The sequence below is a fragment of the Gymnoscopelus braueri genome, assembly GCF_963280865.1.
Source record: "Gymnoscopelus braueri genome assembly, chromosome: 14".
NCBI classification, from domain to species: domain Eukaryota; kingdom Metazoa; phylum Chordata; class Actinopteri; order Myctophiformes; family Myctophidae; genus Gymnoscopelus; species Gymnoscopelus braueri.
The window spans coordinates 11,065,774-11,087,428 of record NC_137619.1 but is presented as its reverse complement, the minus strand read 5'-3'; the positions used below and the strand labels follow the sequence as shown (position 1 = coordinate 11,087,428).

Here is a 21,655-nt window from a genome sequence, read left to right as displayed (position 1 = left end):
ACAAAATGAAAAATCCTTTCATTCATACGAACATGTAAACACTTCACCTCCATGGGTCCGCAATACTCTTTTTACAAAGATGCTTCCATGCCAGGGACCCGTACACAGAACATATTGAAATATCGACTTCCTATTTTCTTAATATCAAAATCTAAGCCTCTGCACTATAAAGGACTGACACAGAAATGTTCCTCTCAAACATCAAAATGCATGGATGCAGTATGAAGCAGGCCCTAATAAGTTACCATAATGGACATAATGTGTCCATTATTGTGTCCAATCGCACCTATAGCACACAACAAGCGGTTAAACGGTTTTGTTGTCACGGTCTTGTGGCCCCTGACTTCAAGTAATTTTACAATTGTGGCCCCCTGCCTAATCTAGTTGAATAGCCCTGGGTTAAAGGGGTAGTTCACCCCCAAAATAACTTTTTTTCTATTGATTACTCACCCCATGGAGCCTTGAATTCATGGATATTTTTTTGTTTTTGTCGCATTCCTTCCTTTATTATTTGATTATAATAAATTTGTCCCCATTGATTCCGGTAGGAGACACAAATGCATTTGTGTCTCCTACCGGAATCAATGGGGACAAATTTATTAAAATCAAATTATTGGCTTAGGAATGTGACAAAAACTAAAAAATATCTATGAATTCAAGGCTCCAGGTGGTGAGTAATCAATAGAAAAAAAGTTATTTTGGGGGTGAACTACCCCTTTAAGGTATTAAAATCTTAAAAGTCCTTAAATTATCACTTCACTGTCATCTGGGGACACCCCCCCCCCCCCCCAATCATGTGGGGACCCGACCCACAGGTTGAGAACCATTGGTTTAAGTGGCTCTGTGTGAGTCACAAGAAAAGGTCAAATTATATTGGGGATATGCATGCATGAATGCAAGAGAAAAAAAACAGAAAAGAAAAAAAAAAACGTTTATATAATAGAGAAAAGTGTTCCGCAATGCTGCCAAATCACTGAGAATGGCATCTGCGTGGGCCGTTAGTAAATCACAGCTACTGTTTGCCAAACAATCGCTTATATTAGCCACTTGTTTACTGGCTGGCTACGAAGCAAGTGGGGGTAGGCAATGATACATATTTTATCGTTAACGGTTCCTCCTAAATTGTGGCGGACGGCCTTTCCAGCCCCGCCGGCAGGCTAGCTTGGAACCATCTCAAAGATGATGGCGAGATGGATCCACCCTCCTCTTCTTGTGATTCCTACATCTCATTTCAGTAATTGAAGTTTTACAGCATTTCTAAAGCAACCGGAGAGCCTCTGTAGTCCAACTGCAAGTCTTTAGCTGCGGGTTTTATTGTGACCATTAGTGAATGCATCCAAGGAAGCCACTGCAATAATTTCATTAGCCCTCCATGACTCCATCTATTCTAGGGCTATGCGATATGGACAAAATAATCAAATATCACGATATTTTTTGTCCAAATACTTCGGTACCTCGATGATATCATGTTGTGAGGATAATATCCATGTTTATATCCAATATCCAAGAAATTCAAAAAACTCAAAAATAGCAAAAATAGCCTATCCACAAGCTCAAGTGTCGAGAGCTTGTCGATGAGCTGTTTTAGCAACTTTTTGACCATTTCTGAAGGAATAAATGAAGGTTTACATGATTTAAACCAGGAAAGGACGACACTTATGCCATGTCACGATATTACGATATAAAAAATGCCGAGGCGACGCTTAGTCTCATATCACGACCTCAATAAAATGTTGATATAGCACCCAGCCCCAACTCCATCACACACACACACACACACACACACACACACACACACACACACACACACACACACACACACACACACACACACACACACACACACACACACACACACACACACACACACACACACACACCCACCCTAACTGATGAGCTATGCTGACTTGTTAATGATTGCAGATCCATTCCCTCCAACTATGGCAATAAACCTTGCAGCAATATTTAATTTCAACATCCTCACACTGTGTGTTCTTTCTTAAAGCCTCATTTATACTCCGTTGAATGACCATGACGCCGTTCGCTGAATATAACCGATAGCTGAAAGCAACTGAACAACTTGACACGATGCCTCAAAGAACTACAGCAGTGTTTCGGGTAATCTTGAAGATCGTCTCAATGCCAAACAGATCAGGGTTGTCTCAAGACTGTTTCCAACACAAAAACCTAGATCCACAACGTTGTGAGAAGGCAGGAAAAACGTATTGTTCGTGAAACCACAGAAAATGTATTATTCTGCTATAGAGCATATACTATATTATATATATTAGTATAGAAACTAACTTTTTCTAATAAGAGTAATGTTCCCTTTTCTTTTCTCTTCTTTTCTTTTCTTTTCTTTTCTTTTCTTTTCTTTTCTTTTCTTTTGTTCATCTGTGAACACAAAACTGAAGGCTAAAGTTGTCTAGTGATGGTATTATACTGAAATGTCACACTGCATTGTACCCGAAGGACAAGCAGTACACATACTCACAGGGGTAAATAATATAGATGGACGTTGTTTTTTAAGGAGCAATTCACCCAGAAAATGACTTATTTTCTATCAATCACAAACCCCATGAAGCCTTGAATTCATGGAGATTTTTTTGTTTTTGGTGCATTCTTGAGACAATAATTCAATGAGGGTGAACTACTCCTTTAAGCCCTATACTTTTACGTACAATTAATAGTGAAAATAGACGATCCACACGTTCACAGCACATTCTATTGTGGCGTGTTGGGAGCTTGTAGATCGAATATTTTTGAAAATGTACGGTGGTTAATGTGGTTAAGGAAATCTGGATACAATCTGCAGCTGTTGTTCTGACCTGTATGTACATTTTAAATATGAATCGTGATGTGTCAAACAGTTATAGCACTATTTACTGTTTTGATGCCTTAAAAGCACAGTGATGTGCAAAATGACATAAAGCTCATAGTCGTAAAAAAAGAAAATACTCCCCCATCTACTGTATATAAGAGAGATAAAATATGATAACATATACTTTAATGTCCCCGCTGGGAAATCTGTCCTGGCCTGGACTCCGTCCTTCGGTTCCACAGAAGAACAAAGTCCATACATCAAAATCTCAACAGCACACAGCGTTCATGTAACAGTCTGCGCAGACACATACACATACAGTACACACACATACACATACACACCTTCTGACAACGTTGACATATTGCACTAGCCCATCACCAACATCCTACATTAACCTGTTAGCGTTGAGATGACATATAGCACAGCCCCCATGGCCAAAAATCCTACATTACTTGTTAAAGGGCAAGACCACTTTGGTAGAGGTTTGGGTTGTGTAGTTTCCTTGCCATGATGTAACTCCAAAGGTGGACAAGAAATTCAAAATAATTGCTCTATTGATTAGAAATTGATATTCAAAATATGCTCCTCATTGACTTACATGTACTCTTTTAGCACGTAAAGGAACACAAACACAGCTGATTCAGACCATATAGAACATCACCAAACCCAGTACAGTTGTTTTTTTTTATAAAAAGATGTCAACTTTCTGCTGATTTTAATATTTGAAAATCCGGATCCGGATCCGCGGATCCAGTTCACGTTTTATAACGCAAAATCAGGAAGTTAACATTGTTGTTAAAAAAACACAAATCTTGTTTTCTGGGGGTCCCTGGCACAAAACTTTTTTATATGGGGGTCCGTGGCCAAATACATATCCCTTTGGGGGTCCTTGGCACGGAAAGGTTTGAGGACAACCGATTCAGAAGGCATTTTTGTAGAATCGCTCTGCTCTTGGGAACCCTAAATCTCCTACCAGAAGGCCAGAAATGGACCTCTGGCTGGTGGTATGTGAGTTGGGTCAGACACTGTTCTCTGTGCCTGTCTGATAATAGATTGTTTGGAGAGACAAGTGTTTTTTAACACGCATCATTCATTTCCACAGTGTTGCCAGATTCTGTGAGAGAAACAAGCAACCAGGTCTAGGAAAACCAGCCCAAAAGAAGCGACGATGGGCCACATGAGTACTTTAACATGTACATCAGCTATTTGAAAATAGCAGATCTACAAGCTCACAAAAAAAAATTCAAATAAAATCTTGCGGGGAAATTATAATAAGCAGATCTGGCAACCCTGTTTCCATAGCATATCTGCACCAGATGATCAATCTGATGATTTCAACTGTACAGATAAGTTGTTATCCCAGAGCTGATAATACTCTCTGGCACAAAGAAGACATCGCCACAGAGCAAAAGACCAGGTCATCTCGAATATTCTTCTTCGGAGGCCATACCCTGCCCATCGAGAGGAAGCTGACCACTCATATTTCCAGACGTTCTGAGTATAGGGACACAGGACTGACTGTGATTGAACTTGGCCGTGGCAATGAGCAACAGAGACCAATGGGAGCAGCTTGTGTCGTGAGATCTCGACGGCACTCGAATGATGATGATGATGATGAATACACTCTAACTCTTTAAGACCGGAAACGCATCTGTGTCATTTTAGATTCCTTTGGCTATTCAAAAATAGCAGATATACAAGCGCATAGCACGGCATGCCGTGTTACGAGCTTTTAGATCTGCATTTTTTTTTTAAATCTTGAAAATTTGTGCAAAACTTTGTATAATATACATATTTTTTCAAGCAAACATTTTTTACTCAAATATTTACTTCTGTTTACTTCTATTTACTTCAAATATTTTGAGATTGGGGGCGGGGAGGGTGGGTCCGCGGCCAAACACATATAATTTTGGGTGGTGCTTGACGTGAAAACTTTTAGTATTGTTAGGATTTTGAAAACATTTTTGATTATAGCATTAATAGCAGATCTACAAGCTCATAGCGTGGCACTCGGTGCCGCACTATGAGCTTGTATATCTGCTATTCTAGAATAGCCAAAGAAATCTAAAATGACAGATGCTTTCCAGGCTTTAATGGGCCAAAGGCCACAAAAAAATCCTAATCCAGAACTTTAATTGTGAAGTCGAACCTTCAGTCTTAAAGCCAGACCAGACAAGGCCACTGTAAGGTATCACTGGGTGTAACTGTTGTTCTATACCATTGTTCTGATAAGTATGTCTGACCTTTTTCTTTTTTTTTTCCTTTACCAATGGACACAATGTAGAGACAGGAAACAGGGAGAGAGAGTCGGGGATAGCGAAGGCCCCGCCCGGCCCCCCGGAATCAAACCGGGGGAATCGGAGCATCTTGTAATATGCACCCCAACCACTCGGGCCATCAACGCACCCCAATTGCTCTTAACCCATTGAGACCTGAAGCCGATTCTACATGTCTCCTAAATCCCAACAGTATTCTGAAAAACGTATGTTTCTATGTCAGTGGTGCTCAATCTTTTTCATGTCAAGGACCCCCAGAATTATATGTATTTGCCGCCGACCCCCATCAAAATATTTTGTTCTAGGGACCCCCAGAAGCAAAGATTTGAGTTAAAAATGTTCGCTTTAAAAATATATATATTCAAAGATTTGCACACATTTTCACGATTTTTCAAAAATAGCAGATCTACAAGCTCGTAGCGCGGCACTCGGTGCCGCGCTATGAGCTTGTATATCTGCTATTTTTGAATAGCCCAAAGTGGAAAATAATGCTTTTCAGCTCAAATCTAAAAATGACACAGTTCCAGGTCTTAATGGGTTAAGCTTATCTTTGATAAATAACATCATAATAGTAATAGCATCATAAAAAGCACACTTACCATATGGTGGGTCTGTGTCTGTCCAACAAGGATCAATATGTTTGAGCAGATTATGGACACGCAGAAGTTGATCAGGATGATAGACCGTTCAGATCGAATATATCTACAGTGAGGAGAAAAGAGTCATAAGACATTATCACATTGCAAGGTCATACGGCTCACAGATTGACAATCTTTCATTATTATTTTGACCTCACACCCCCCCCCCCCCCCCCCCTCCAGTACCATCTGTTGATCCTGATCATTACGGGGGTACTTAACACTGTAACAAAGACAATGTTAATACAATCTCTTACTAAATCATATTAATGCAATCATATCAAACCTATCTTGTGAAGGCTGTTGCATAGTAAAGCATTGGTTCTCAAAGTGGGGTCCGGGGACCCCCAGAGGTACTTGAGGGGGTTCCAGGGGGTCCCCAGCTAAATGATGGATAGGAACCAAATGGACCCTAACGGGTCCATTTGGTTCCATTTGTACACTCTCAGAGTTAAATTAACAATGATTGTACAATATAAATTGGGGTCCCAGAGATAAAATTGTCATTAAATGGGGGTCCGTAGCCTCTAATGCATGTCAAACTGGGGGTCCTTGAAATTAAAATGGTTGAGAATCACTGCTAGAGAGCCGTAAAAATCTTCTCTTATGGGGGTCCCTGGCTTATCGTTTCAAATGGGGGTCCGCGGACTAATAAGTGTCAATTTGGGGGTCCTTAACATGAAAAAGTTTGAGAACCACTGCAGTAAAGCACAAAGTGTCAATCTAACTCTGAGAGATTACAAATGTAACCAAATGGACTCTTAGAGGCCATTTTGGTTTGATTGATTGATTGAATACTTTATAGCAATTTGCAACAACAAAAAAGCACAGGATAAAACGGTTCAATACAAAGTCTGCTAAGAGGATTTTTAAACCCAAGAAAGCCTATGGCTCGTTGCCATTTGGGTCCTTTGTACTCAATTCATCGAAACATTTAATGACAGACAAATATATACAATACTATGCAAAACATCAGTACAGGTTACCTTTGCATTACTCTCAGAGTTACATTAAAACCCCATGAACCCTATAGCATCCCTAGTCTGGGCATGTCACATTAAGGCCAACATTTGTTGAAAATAGGCGAACATTCTGCCCAAAAAATAGCCGATCTACAATCACACGACACAAACATGTAAGACCGGCTATTTTCAGCTTAAATAATTTGTTGTAAAGGGGGAAAAGGGAGGACATGAAGTCTAGACTACTGGGGGTCCCCGGTCAACAAAGTGTATATATAGGGTTTAAGTGATCAACACTAGTGGGTTTTGCGGTACACTGTATGATCTAGTGTGGGGGTCTTCAACAGGGGGTCCTCAGAGTTACTACATGGGGGGGCGGCCAAATCTTTGCGTGATAAGATATTGTTTTTGCATTAACCACTTGAACCCTAGCATCTCTATTATGAGGAGAACTTCAGCCAAAAATAGCTGATCTACAAGCTCACAACGCCTCGCAGCGCGAGGCGTTGTGAGCTTGTAGATTGGCTATTTTCGGCAAAGTGGTTTGGTGTAGAGGGAAAATACACATTAACATGAATCCAACACTGATGACAGTGCTGTCAAACAAGTCTATGAAGCTATCTATGAAATCTATGTAAAAGTTCAATCTGCAACACAATTTCATACAATATGTAGTGGGGGTGGGGGGGTCCCTGCTTCATCTCTCTCTCAGCTAAGGGGGTCCTTGGCCTGAAAAAAAAACAACAACCCCGTTGAAGACCCCCCGATCTAGTGGTAGTCATAATTACCTCCATAGCACGGCGTAGACCACCGTCAGTGTGATCAAGGCGAGGCAAGAGAGACCACAGCCAACTATCAGTGTCACAGATGGAACCCCCGAGTATTCCATGGTCTGTGGATGGGGAGACAGAGCGAGACAAACATACGTCTTTACTGGTCACCACAGGACACAAATCAAAGCTAGGGGCCATCATGAAGCACCCACAGAGGACTGGCTGGTGAGGTGTGTGTGCGTGTGCGTGTGCGTGTGTGTGTGTGTGTGTGTGTGTGTGTGTGTGTGTGTGTGTGCGTGTGCGTGCGTGCGTGCGTGCATCAGGGACCTGGAAGGTCAAATCGGAAACATCATTATGTCCAAATGAAATTGTAGCACTGAAACGATCCACATGCTCTTGTTGTTGTCTGTGTACGTGTATTGTATGGCTCTACAGTACATGGAATCTGGGCCCACGTGAGAAAATAAATCAGTAAATGAACATTATGAAAACTATTTAACCATGGCATCCTTATCTGGGCATATTGATGAAAATGTAGAATAAAAGAAAACACATTTTGAAAATAAAATTGCATATCTACAAGCTCACAACGTGTCGCATCACGTTGTGAGCTTGTAGATCAGCTATATTCAAAACAATTCACGTTTTTAAGTGGTTAAGAAGTACAAAGTACAGTGATCTGGCGTTGCTGATGGACAATGAACACCATCTGTTAAGCATACTCCTATCAAAAGTCTCCTTAGTGTTGGCCACTGATGAAGGCCTTTACACTACAGTAGCCTACACTGATGCTGCTAGCTATGCTGTCACTTCATAATGGATACAGTAGCTTCAGACTGTTGTGTAATTGAAAGAAGGCCTACATTAAAAAAATCTAGATCTCCTGGATGTTAGCACATTGCATTAATATTGATGTGTTTTGGTGCCATATTGATTAAAGCCAAAAGACACACACACACACACACACACACACACACACACACACACACACACACACACACACACACACACACACACTTTGTATGCACAGACCTGCCTACATCTCTCTCTCTCTCTCTCACACACACACGCACACGCGCGCACACACACACACAGTTATAAATTACATGTACCAGGTATAAACAGAGGCACAATTTAATCACACTGACTAACAACATTAACCAACGCAAGATTAACAATTCAAGAGCCCTGCTGCACATCATACATAGGGCTAGTATTACTTCCCCTATTAGCCTATCTTAGCATCTTTTACACACAACAAAAAAAAGAATAACAAATCAACAAGCCAGCCCACTTACTAGTTGTCTTGGTTGCTGAGCCAAAATGGCGAAGGTAGACACACGATCACATAAACATCTCGTGTGGGATGCATCTGTGAGCACCGTTTTACATCCTTTCGTGGACCACGTTCCCCAGGAATCGTTCCTGTAAAGAAGAAGAGGAGGAGGAGGAGGAGGAGGAGGAGAGGAGGGCAATTAGGCTGATTCCATCCACACGGCGGTATAGAGGCTATAGCAGCATCAGCACCAGCATCAGGCATCTAGCACGACTTCACATGTCGTTTCGGCACCGTTTCATTTGATCTGATCAAAAAAAGCCCGCATGCACAGCCTATTAAATGACACACTACACTATACGCGTTACAAACGCCTAATGTATATATCAGAAAAGCCGATCGACACAGCGTTTTAGCGGGTTTACAAGCAGCATTGATGCTCCGAACAGAAGGGAGAGAGAGAGACAGAGAGAGAGAGAGCTTGCATTGCACTGAGGAGGAGAGAGAGAGAGAGAGAGGGGAGGGGGGAGAGGAGCTGTCCAGCAGAGCCTGGTGCTGATTGATTCTTTATATGCAGCTGAAGAACGGCAACAATTCATAACGAAACGGCAACGTTGTTATTTTTTTTCCCCGGTAATTTTTCCCGGTAATATTAACAACAGGCGGGTGTTTTTCATATATTTACCGTGCGTCGTTTTGCGTGCTAGGATTCTGTTTGTTTTTTCTTCCCCCCCGACACTTTTTATTTTCTTCTCATTGTCCGTTTTTAATCTCTTCGTCTTTTCTTTGCTTTTATCATTTTGGTCGGATCTTTTCTCCACTCGATCCGATCGATCTACTCTGTAATTAGCGGCTTTTTTGGATGCTTCCTGAGGAGGGGGGGGTTTAATTTTAATGTTCTCTACAGCCTGTGTTCTTACAGAGAGAGAGGGGAGGGTTGATACGACCACATATCATTGTGTATTTTCCCCGTCTTCTCTTTACATTGCCGTCAATGCAATTATTTAATTAGGGAGAAAGCGTGACGTTTTTTTGCGAGGGATCGAGTTGAACGTGAGGCGTTTGATCAAAACCCACCGCAGAACTATAAGACCTAAGACCCCCCTTCTTTCCCCCCACGGCTGCAGAGAGAATGGTTGCGGCCAGCCACAGTGTCTGCCTCCTCCTCTCACTCTCTAGTTTCGATGGTGGTTCTCAAGCGGTGGGTCGGGACCCATTTGTGGGTCGCGGGTCCGTTTTTATGAGTCACGAGTAAATAATGTCAAAACAATTAAATAAAAAAAATCTAAGATTTTTCAAAAGACTTTCATGAATGTTTAAGAAGTAGTGAAAATAGCCAGTTGTAGAGCTTGTAGATCTGCTATTTTCACTAGTTTGGGCACCAGGCAAACATCTCATTTCTCTTTTGGATCTTGAGCAAAAGGTTCCTTTCATTTTAAGTAAAATGAATAGAACATGTCTGTTCCATTCGTCATGTAGTGCTCCCTCTAATTGTTTAATCTCAAGAGAAACATTAATTTTGATAGACTGATAAAAAAAAATCCTGTTACAAATTCCTCCCAGTGTATTTCAATGACACATTCAATGCTTTTAAAACGCTTGTTTGTTAAGCAGCAGCAGCAGCTGTGTGGGTATGCACACCTGTTGGCATAACGATCCCTGATTATGTGTCACTTAAGTTCTACTGTAGTGGTTCTCAAATTGGGGTCTAGGGACCCTCGTGGTTCCTTGAGGAGGGACCCTTACAGGTCTGTAACTCAGAGTTATGGGGGGCTGGGGGCTTCTTGAAATAAAATAAAAAGTTTGACAACCGATGTTTTACAGAAGCCAGACTGCATGTTGTCAAAGGTAAACACGTTCACATTACTTGGAGCAACATAAAACACTGGCTTTCTGCTGTGTCAGGCAATTCTTCACCATCACTTGAATTACCACCGCAACAACTCTTATTTATCCCTCAAGCCTTAATTAAATGTAATTTGTGTTCCATTCTTAGACCCCACTGGCAGTTCAACAGCAATAAAATTAATGAACCCGCTAACATAATATGATCTTTCTTCTTCCTCCTTAAGTTGGATTTCTGGGACCATTCTGTGCCTAATGGATATTTGTGTTGGAACTTGGAAGTGTCTTTGCCTAAAAATAAAATGCCTCCCCCCCCCCCCCCCCCCCCACTCCACACGCAAAACCACTAAACAAATTACTTTGTTTAGTTCAGTCATACAATGCTGTTTCCACATTTTAATTGAGTTACTGCAATTGTGAGAATGACTGAAAACGAGTAAGAATATCTAATGAAGCCCAGGCACTGAACTGATTGAGATTGTATATAACCACTTAAGCCCTATTATACTTCATCGTATGATCACTTGTAGATCTGCTATTTACAACAGTTTTTGGAAAATGTTTGCAAAGCAAAATTGTGCACCCTTTTCTGAAGGACATACAGTAAAGGAGTTGTATGTGTAATCACTCAAGACTGTCAGTCTTGTCAGCATCGCTGCCCTAAACATGTAGTGTTGTTGTTAGTAGGAGTAACCACAGAATCACCCGGGAGCAAGTGGTCAGATCTCTCTCTTGATTTGCAGTGATTTCTACAGTGATTTCTAATTTCATTGTGTAGCCTAATGATCAAAGAGACACAGAGCTAAAGGAGCATACCGACGTCAATGGGCTACAACACATCGTTTATGTGTAAATGTCTATTTACAGCTACATTGTAAAAAAAAAAAAAAAATTTCCATCATCAGTTTCATTTTTAGATTCAACTATCTCAAGCAAGTTTCAATTATTTGCAAGTGTATCTTCATACTGTATTGAAATGAATGGAATCAAAAGGCTTTCTTTCTCAACAACCAAACAAACAAACTATGGTATGCTTTGGAAAATGGCAGTAATGTCAAGAGTACTGTGAGTAATAATCAGTGGGAAAATAACCACAATTAAGCCACAGGATCTGACAAAAATAATGCTTGGAAAACAATGGTACCATTTTTAAAGCAACACACCAAAGTATGATTCCCAATCGATCCACATACCATTTTGTAGTTGAGGGCTATGCCTTATTTGTACAATTCCTGTAGCTAGAATGCATCACCAGTAAGTGCTCCACACTTACCACTCCACACTCCACACAATTCAATTAAATGAAAGAGACCTCATACTTAGTTGGACATATTTGTCCGGGCCCTCTAAAAGATAGTGTTGGTCTTGTACTCTGATGTGATGGGTTTTTATAGCTCCCCATCTCCTTGAGGAGAGAGGACTTTGGGTTAAAGCTGCCAGTTCCCCAGTAGGGGTCTGAACCAAAGGTTGATCAATTTATAACGTCAAATTGATAGATATTCACAATCAACAAACAGTCTTTTGTGCAAACGAGAGAGATTACAGTAGTCCATTCCTCCTTGCAGACTTATGTAAGCCACTGTCAAGGTTTTGCCCAACCTTGCCCTAACATGGAGGCCCGGTGATACAAAGAGAAGTGCCCATAGAGCCAATAGCACACACTGCACACAGCTAGAAAACGTTGGTGCTGTATGTGTCGACCTCAGTGAGTCGGACCACATGCCACCCAACACACACTCATTGCCTGATGGACCACTCCTCATTCTTGTAATGAAGACATCAGTCATCACGACTTTGCGTGCGAGCACCCTCCAGTGAGCAGCCACCAGAAAGAGAATGATGGATCTCTCCGGCAGTGAAAGCTGCTGCTGCTGCGCTTATTCCACTCATACATATTGGTTTATAGTGTGAAATGGATCCAAGTGTAGAGAGAGAGAGAGCGAGAGAGAGAGACGGCCCCCGATGCAGAAACCCAGGCACGTGGGTGAGCCCTTACCTGGCTGTGACACACTGGGGTTTGCGAAAACCAAAGGGACCGCGGGCTCAACATCACCCGACGCATTAACTCGTCTGCACATCACAGCAATGCATTTGAGAGCCCAGATGGTGTGATTAGCCCAGCGGTGAAACTGTAACCAGCACATCATTATCCAGTGTGTGCTTCTTGTTAAAAAAAACGGTGCTACGCACGTCTTTGCTAGCGCCGATGTTATAGTTGCAAGGAAATGCAGGCATATTAGTTAAAGTGGAAATTCATGAGGGAGGTAGCTATTGATAGCCAGCTCCTAGTGCCTATATGTTGGACGCTAAGAGCAAAAAAGCGTGGCATGATTCACACTATATCGTACACGGCTATATCGTACAGTATGGTGGAGAGAACCTGCATCATTCACACCCACACATTCATACAGTGTACAGTATACTGTACAGTATAGTACACAATGTTGTTGTCGAATCAAATGGCTGGTGGCTCTACGACATTATTAATGTATCAGCGTCTGCTGGAAGGAAGGTTACAGTGACATCAAAAAGCCTGGCGTGTGATCGATCGATCTCCTCTTCTATTGGAATTATTTCATATAGGGAATGCACTTAAATGATGGCACTGGAGTTGGAAGTAAAATAATATAAAGTAAAAATCATATCACATAATCCTGAAAGTCAAAGATAATGTTGTGGAAGAATTGAAGTACAGTATGTGGTGATTACAGAAGATGGGACTTTTTTTTTACGTTTTGTAAGGAGCATTAAAAGGTCTAATAATACATTTGTACGCATGATCGATTTGTTTCATAAAGACACACATTACAGATCCCTTAAATGTGGTGATCTTGCATTGTACAGTACATACTGGCTTTGTGCTTCCACTTTAATGGTGCTGCCAATAGTTTGTACATGGGTCTAAAGCAAATCACCACATACCAGTTTAAACCAACGGCAACGCTTTATTTTAAGTCAAATATGGATTTTATGTTGCCTTTATGACCTCCATTCACCTACGATTAACAGTGGCTGCAAAGTACTGCCAGAGAACCAACTCATCTGTTGTATATTTACCTCCAGTGTTTCTTATGCCCCTGTCTCCCTAGGCCAACGTTCACTAATGGATACTAATGCCATGTCCCATCCCATCTGACTCTGAGCCAATGTGCCCGCTGTCTTTAGACGGTGTCTAGAACAGGCTGCGCCACAGCAGAGACAGCTTGTGTTTCATAGACCTAGTAGAGCTATACTGCCCTACACCTAACACAGGTTGTGGCATAAACGATTAACAGTTAATGATTCAAAAATACAACATTTCTGTACGGTGTCAAGTTGGTAACGCAGCAATCAGTTTTAGTAATCAGTTGCATTTAATATTAACAAAATATTTGCTCGGGAATGATTATGAATAATGCATAATGGATCCGACTTGATGTGAACATAATTTTCCGTCGAATTATGAAATAAATGTTTGTTTGTAGCAGTTGTCACAGTGCCTATTTTCATTAGCAACAGTTATTACTGCAATCATTCCCAGTTCCAATCCAAAGTACATGGTTTCAAATGACCCATGTATTAAATGGGATCTCCATTTTGACACCGTCATGGAAAGACATTTCACAGCTATCCTATCTCCTCACACACGACACGGCCTGTTCTCATTAGCACTACTACCACAGTGTTGTTAAAACTATTAGTACTACTATTATTCCCACTGCTTATGGTAATGGTAATGATCATGTTTATTCATTTAGCGCTGTGCTTTCAGAAAATATGCATGCTTTACCTGGGGGAACTCAATAAAAGGAAAAAATAATATCCATTGAAAACTCCAACGAAAATGTGAACTAGTATTGTATAATTCTGCTATTAACCACTTGAACCCTATTGACCGGAGTCCCCCACGGTTCTATACTAGGCCCCCTCCTTTTTTTCCTCTACACCTCTACAAAATCTTTTCGCTCAGTTCACTGAAAACACTCGATCTACAAGCTCACAACATGTCGCAACGCCATTATCACAGAATGTTCACCCCAGAATAAGCATGTTAGAGTTTTTGGGGGGAAGGTATCCAATTATTATTCAATAGCAGTCTGTAAAAAATAGAGGGTTTAAGAGGCTTTAAAGCAGTTGCGAGGTGTTGTGAGCTTGTAGAATTGGCTATTTTCACAATATTTATCTGTGGAACCGAGTCAAACTACATGTAATGCCTCAACTCAACAAGTGTTTTTCAGGGTGGGGGGGGGTCCCCTGTTCAAATATGATTGTTTCGGGGGGTTGCGGCCTTAAAAGGTTGAGATTCACTGATGTAATGTGAGATACTTTAGTCTCCTTCCACAGATCCCTACTCCACAGTGTGTGGCTGCCAAAATAGCAGATATACAAGCTCGTAGCGCGGCACTCGGTGCCGCGCTACGAGCTTCTATATCTGCTATTTTGGCAGTGTGTTAGCACTGGTAGGTGTGGAAGTGTGTTAGCGTTGGCCCAGCACGGGAGTACTGTACTGTAGGTACACACATGCACTGTAATTCCTCTGCGGAAGCGTGTTCTATTTTCGTTTCAAAGTTGTACCCTGGAAGAGTCACTGAGGGCCTTGTAGAATAATCTCAGAGGGAATGCACACACGTACAGCACAATACTTTACAGTATGATAAAAATAAATTAAAAAAAGTCACCAATACAGTCGAGTCCATACTGTAGGTTTTTAAGTGATTAATATGATTTTAACATGTACTTTGGCTTTAACTAAGCCAATGTAAGGCGTATGGAAGTGGTGGCATATGTTATATACACACATGAATTCTGGGGTGGAAAGAGTACTAGAGTATCCTACTCAAGTAGAAGTATTGTTAATTGACTTAAATGTTGCTCAAGTGCGCTCATCTGAGCCATCTGAGCAGCCATCTGCTGGGTGAAGCAGTAAAAGTGCAGTCCCCCGAGACTAGAATGAACTCAAAACCATACAGGTAAATGAAGAGACTACTTAATTAAGTAATGTGAGTACTTAGTGAGTAATTAGTTACTTTCTACCCCAGCTGCAGTCTGGAATGTCTCCGACAGCTAAAACACACATGAAAAGGAATTACAGACAAACTATATTGTACTTGTTCCTATAAGACGGGCTGTAACACCCAAAGAAAAAGGGATACACACAAAGGATATATATTGCATAATGTGATGTTGCATTAGCAGGACACACACTGTTTTTGAGTCATGGTTAATAATAGTTTTAGAACTTCACACTTCGTCATTGTAGCCTACAAAGTGTTCTCGTCACATAAAGTGAAAGTTATGGTCCTTTGCAGCCTTACATAATCAGGCAAGCAGCCACTTAAGCTCGATTTAATACTGTGTGATATCATACGACGGTGTCGTGGCAGTGCAAAAAAATCATTTTAGCTACTTTTGAAAATGTTCGCTTGTTATAATGACATTTCCAAAATAGGGACGCCAGTAGAAATTCTATATCCTTTCCTCACTTGAAAGTATAAGCAGAATAATCATCTGTCTCTCCTTCTTTAACTGCCACTGAATAATGTTATTTAAACCTTGTCGGGAAACATGTTGGGAATTAACAGATTACTCTTAACATAATTGAGGAATGTAATTACTGTACTTTAATGTGGTAATTGTCCCCTCGTTACTGTAGTGTATAGCACACACTCGCAGGCGCACACGCGCACGTGCGCGCGCGCACACACACACACACACACACACACACACACACACACACACACACACACACACACACACACACACACACACACACACACACACACACACACACACACACACACACACACACACACAGTCAAACATACAGTTCTTGGTTGATTTGTTTCCAATGAGTCTCACCAAAGGCATATGCTCACTGAATTCACAGGGGAAAGGAAGAACAGGAGAAAGTCGCTGAAATGTAGACGATTATGTTGGTTTGGGGCTTGTTTGATAACTGTGAAAATGTTGACATTTATAAGAGTGATAAAAAATGTGAGTGTCCGACCTACTTACACCAGGTGCTGGGGGAGTGTACAAACAGAGCTGTTGTATTACATTCAGTGTTTAGGGATCTTTATTCCATTTTATGTGTATCTTTTTTATTCAGGTGACCATCTGGCCAAACACTAACCTTGAATCTGTTCCAAACACAACGGTCCATTCATGGACCACTGAGAAAATGTACAGGCTGCTTACAGCATTGTTTACTTCTTATGAAACATCAACGATTTAGCTTCACGATGTGTTTTAAATGATTATTATTTAGCTTTACGATGTGTTTTAATTAAATGATTATTATTTAGCTCTACGATGTGTTTTAAATGATTATTATTTAGCTTCACGATGTGTTTTTTAAATGATTATTATTTAGTTTTATGATGTGTTTTAAATGATGAATGTTTCAGAATATAATTGGTGATCTAGCAACTTTACTGTGCAGCAATGAACTAGAAAGGTGTGCTCCTCTGAGCACAAATCTCTGCCAGGTCTGGGTTGCCTACCCAGGGCCTGCACGTTTTTAAAGCCAATCGTTGCCACTCGGAATGGAATCCGTAAAAAATCTTGACAGATGTGTCTTGATCACATGACCACAGAGATTATGTACCGATGTGCGAGAGTATCGTTCCAACAGTGCCGGAGATTAGCTGTTCACAGACACACCCATGGACATTGTCTCTGAGAAACAATAAGAAATACTTTATAACCTTGTACATTTCTTATGCCATATTATGCTATATTAACTAACTATATATATATATAGTCAGTGGTGTACAGTAACTAAGTATATTTACTCGAGTACTGTACTTAATTACACTTTTGAGGATTTTTTACTTTACTGGAGTATTTCCGATCTTCTGTACTTTTACTTTTACTCCACTACATCTCAGAGGCAAATATTGTACTTTTACTCCACTGCAATTATTTGAGAACTTTAGTTACTAGTTACTTTTCAGATATAAATGATGATATGAAACATACATTAACCACTTAAGCCCTATTTTACACATAGGCTATTTGAAAATAGCCGATCTACAAGCTCAAAACGCGTCGCATCGCGACGCGTTGTGAGCTTGTAGATCTGCTATTTTCAAACATTTTAGTTATTTTACTTTTCGTACATTAAGTACATTTTGATGCCAACACTTTTGTACTTTTACTCAAGAACATTTTTAATTCTGGACTTTTACTTGCAACAGAGTATTTCTATATTGCAGTATTGGTACTTTTACTTAAGTAAATCTTTTGAGTACTTTTTCCACCACTGTATAGTATATTAACTAGTATATTAAATAACTACCCCCCCCCCTGGCGGTCCACAGACTCCACTTAGAGAACCGCTGGTTTAGATAAACCTCAACCATTTTACCCGAATTGCTTTATTTTTGAGGTACTGTCTAGCGGTTATTTACATTTCTGTCTTATTCACCAAACGTTACGAAATGTACCAGAACATTTGTGTCAATGTTATCTCTTCAAGGTAAAATTTGTGTGTGAAGAGCAGAACTATTTTTCTAGGCGTATTGTGTGAATTTGAAGGGCCCGCATTAGAGTATAATACAGTAATTTTAGATAAAAGAAATGGCACAGTGAGTTTCAAAAAGGGTGAATTACCTGCTGTGTACCTAGCGACTTCAAAGAATTGTAGAGTGTCGTTGCACTCTGCTTCAGCATGAATGGCAACGAATGAAATGTAAAAACATAGGCAGAAATCTACTAAAACTAAGGTTCTCAAACCTTTTCGTGTCAAGGACCCCCAAATTAACCCATCAAGACCTGGAACGTATTTTTTGATTTGAGCCTAAAAAGCATTATTTTACATTTTGGCTAATCAAAAATAGCAGATATACAAGCTCATTAGGCGGCACCGAGTGCCGCGCTACGAGCTTGTAGATCATGCTATTTTTGAATTTTGTGAAAATGTGTGCATATCTATGAATATATATATTTTTAAAGCAAACAGTTGTTACTCAAATCTTTGCTTCTGGGGGTCCCTGGAACAAAATATTTTGAGATGGGGGTCCGCGGCCAAATACATATGATTTTGGGGGTCCTTGACATGAAAAAGTTGGAGCACCACTGATAACGCAACATTACGTTTTTCAGAAAACTGTTAGGATCTAGAAGACATTTGTAGAATCGGTCTCAGGTCTTAATGGGTTAATATGTATTTGGCCGTGGACCCCATCTGAAAAGATGTCGTGCCAGAGACCCCTACAGTATATGAGATATATGTACTGTTAACACGTTAACAATATTCAATAGACATATAATATTAATTTATCACTTTTCCCCCCCAAATAGCCACGTTGTGAGCTTGCACATCCGCTATTTTCAAATAGATGTATATAGGATTAAAGTGGTTAAACTTATTTAACTAATTTCGCTGGGGACCCCGTGGAACCACCTCAAGAACCCCTGGGGGTCCCCGGACCCCACTTTGAGAACCATTGTAATAAAATATACACTGCAGGTACACAGCTTCTCTTTTATTTTTTGACTATAGTGACATATCTCTCCTAATGGCTAGCAGCCAAAATGTGACTGGCATGGTCCTAAATGACTTCTATTAACCCATTAAGACCTGAGGTTTTTTGAAAGTTTTGAAATTTTGAAACATTTTGAAAAAAAAAATCTAAAACATTTTCTTTCAAGATTTTTTTTTTCAAGATTTTTTTCAAAAATAGCAGATCTACAAGCTCATAGCGCGGCACTCGGTGCCGCGCTATGGGCTTGTATATCTGCTATTTTTGAATAGCCAAAGACATCTAAATTGACACAGATGCGTTCCAGGTATCAATGGGTTAATAACTTTCAACCTGACATCCCTATTTTGGTCGTATCATCACACGTACCGTAGGTGAAATTCTTCAAAAATAGCCAATCTACAAGCTCACAATGCATCGTTGCGCGATTGCCTCGTCCAGCTTGCAGATGGGCTATTTTAGCCGTGTGACAGATGGAGTATAAAATAGGGCCTAAAGTGGTTAATGAGCGCCAGTCATTGTTTGACTACTGATGTCTTCTTACTTCCGTTCCCATTTAGTTGCTCCATTGTACTCTGCCCCTCTCTCTAAAGCTGTGTAAACCTCGCTGGCACTGTAGACACTTCAGTGTCTCAAAATGATTCTCGGGAGGCCAGGAGTTGTGTCCCATTCCAGTGAGAGACTGTACAATTTAGCAAAATAGCCCTTCCTCCATTCTGTTATCTGTCAGACGGCGCACAGATGGTCCTTGGTCTTTGCATCTCGCACGGCCAGTGCCGTTTTATATATTTTGAAGTTACCAAGATTTAATAGAACAATATATTATAACACTCTGCCGCTGAAAACATTTTTTCGTCCCGTGTAAAATATTTTTATATATATGGGCCTACCATTTAAAGTGCCCTTGACCAAGGCTCTAATAATGCATCAACTGCCCCGCTGTTCAGTTGCCAAAAATAGAGATCTTTGGTTAGGCCGTATTTTATATTACGAGCGGGGTTGATGAAAAAAAGTTAAAAGGAAAGTGAAACAATATGAATATATGAATTCCATCACCCGCGCCAAGTTCTAGAGTACAGTGATAGTATTTTACCCTGACAAAAACATAAGCCCATTCATTCCACCGTCTCATTCTTGAAGCAACGACAGTCAAATTCTTATACTGCTGTATTGAATATGAAAATGTTTGTGCCACTACTGTAACCTACACAGTAAAATATTCAGTGTTCGTTTAAAGGGGATGTAAGTGATATTGTTTTGTAGTATGTATTAAATCAGGGGTCTTCAACAGGGGGTACGGGACCCCTAGGGGGTCCTCAGAGTTACAGCAGGGGGTCCGCCAAAATCTTTGTGTGATATATTATTTTTTTGCTCAACTTGAACCCTAGCATCCCTATTCTGAAGAGAACGCGAGGCGTTGCGAGCTTGTAGATCGGCATTTTTTTAGCAAAGAGGGGTGTAGAGGGAAGAAAGAGCAGACCAAGTATACAAAAAAAGTTTAATCTAAAACTAAATTTTATACAATATAGAGGGGGTTCCTGCTTCATCTCTCTCTCAGCTAGGGGGTCCTTGGGCTGAAAACGTTGAAGACCCCTGCGTTAAATGGCTCTTTATTCATAGTAAATCAATGCTAGAGCGTTCAGTAACAATAGGGTCTCCCCAATCTCTCCAGCTCTTTAGTAAACATAAAATAAATGTTCAGGTCGGGATACCAATTTTATCCAATCAGGAGAGAGAACTCATACAGGATACACGATAAATAAATCCATTTGGAAGTTATGAAACAAACAAACAAACACAGCTAAAAAGCTGGCAAAATTGGAACTGTCTGGAACATTGTCAAATTCAAGCTGATAGATGAGTTTTCTCTCCCGATTTAGATGAAATTGGCGACCCACCTGCATTTCTTTTCCCTGTTTACTAAAGTCGAGCTGGAGAGACGGGGAGACCCCTGATAATGAACAAACACTCTACAGCAATCATTACTATCAGAATATAGAGCTTTAAAGATGGAGTGCCATGATATTTTTCAACCCTAAAACCTGATCATAAGGTATTATTATTATGTAAGGATTTTTTTCAACAAAAAAAAAGTGTACAGTAAGTGTTAAAATGTTGTTTTTATGTAGACACACCCACCAGTGCATTAAGTATGGTTCTCACCTTAGCACCTCCTCCACCACCTTAGCACCACCCACCTGTCCTAGTCCCTCCTCCTCCTCATGCCCACACCTGTTGTGTTATGATAATGAGGGGGAGGGTGTGGGCTTTGTGATGTCACTAAAGCGCTGTTTCTCTATTGGCACGTTTGACCCTGAAGGTTTCAGCCTCCAGGAAGAAACTCCAAATAGTCAGAGAAGACATAAAACACCATAAAAACACCACCGGGGGGCTTAATGAAGTTCTATCAACCTCATAGACACATGAAAAACAGAAAAAGTGCAAAAACATGGCACCACCTCTTTAACTTTTTGACGAAAAACCTTTTGTTTTAACCATACCATTTCACTTACACTAACTTTAGGGCTGGTAAATTAATGATCCGAGCACTTGATACATTGTTTTTTGTATTGTCCCTGTCAAATAGAAATTACAT

At 40.5% G+C, this 21,655-nt stretch overlaps 1 protein-coding gene across 1 annotated transcript in view; it reads right to left on the bottom strand.

Moving 5' to 3' along the window:
* Window positions 1–21,655, bottom strand: part of adgrb3 (adhesion G protein-coupled receptor B3) — a gene marked incomplete at its 5' end in the record, with an annotated part of 241,112 nt that overhangs the window by 64,634 nt on the left and 154,823 nt on the right. Inside the window, 3 exon segments of the mRNA XM_080448668.1 lie at window positions 5,700–5,802; window positions 7,489–7,592; window positions 8,772–8,898. Of these exon segments, the coding sequence (XP_080304794.1) occupies window positions 5,700–5,802; window positions 7,489–7,592; window positions 8,772–8,898 (334 nt within the window).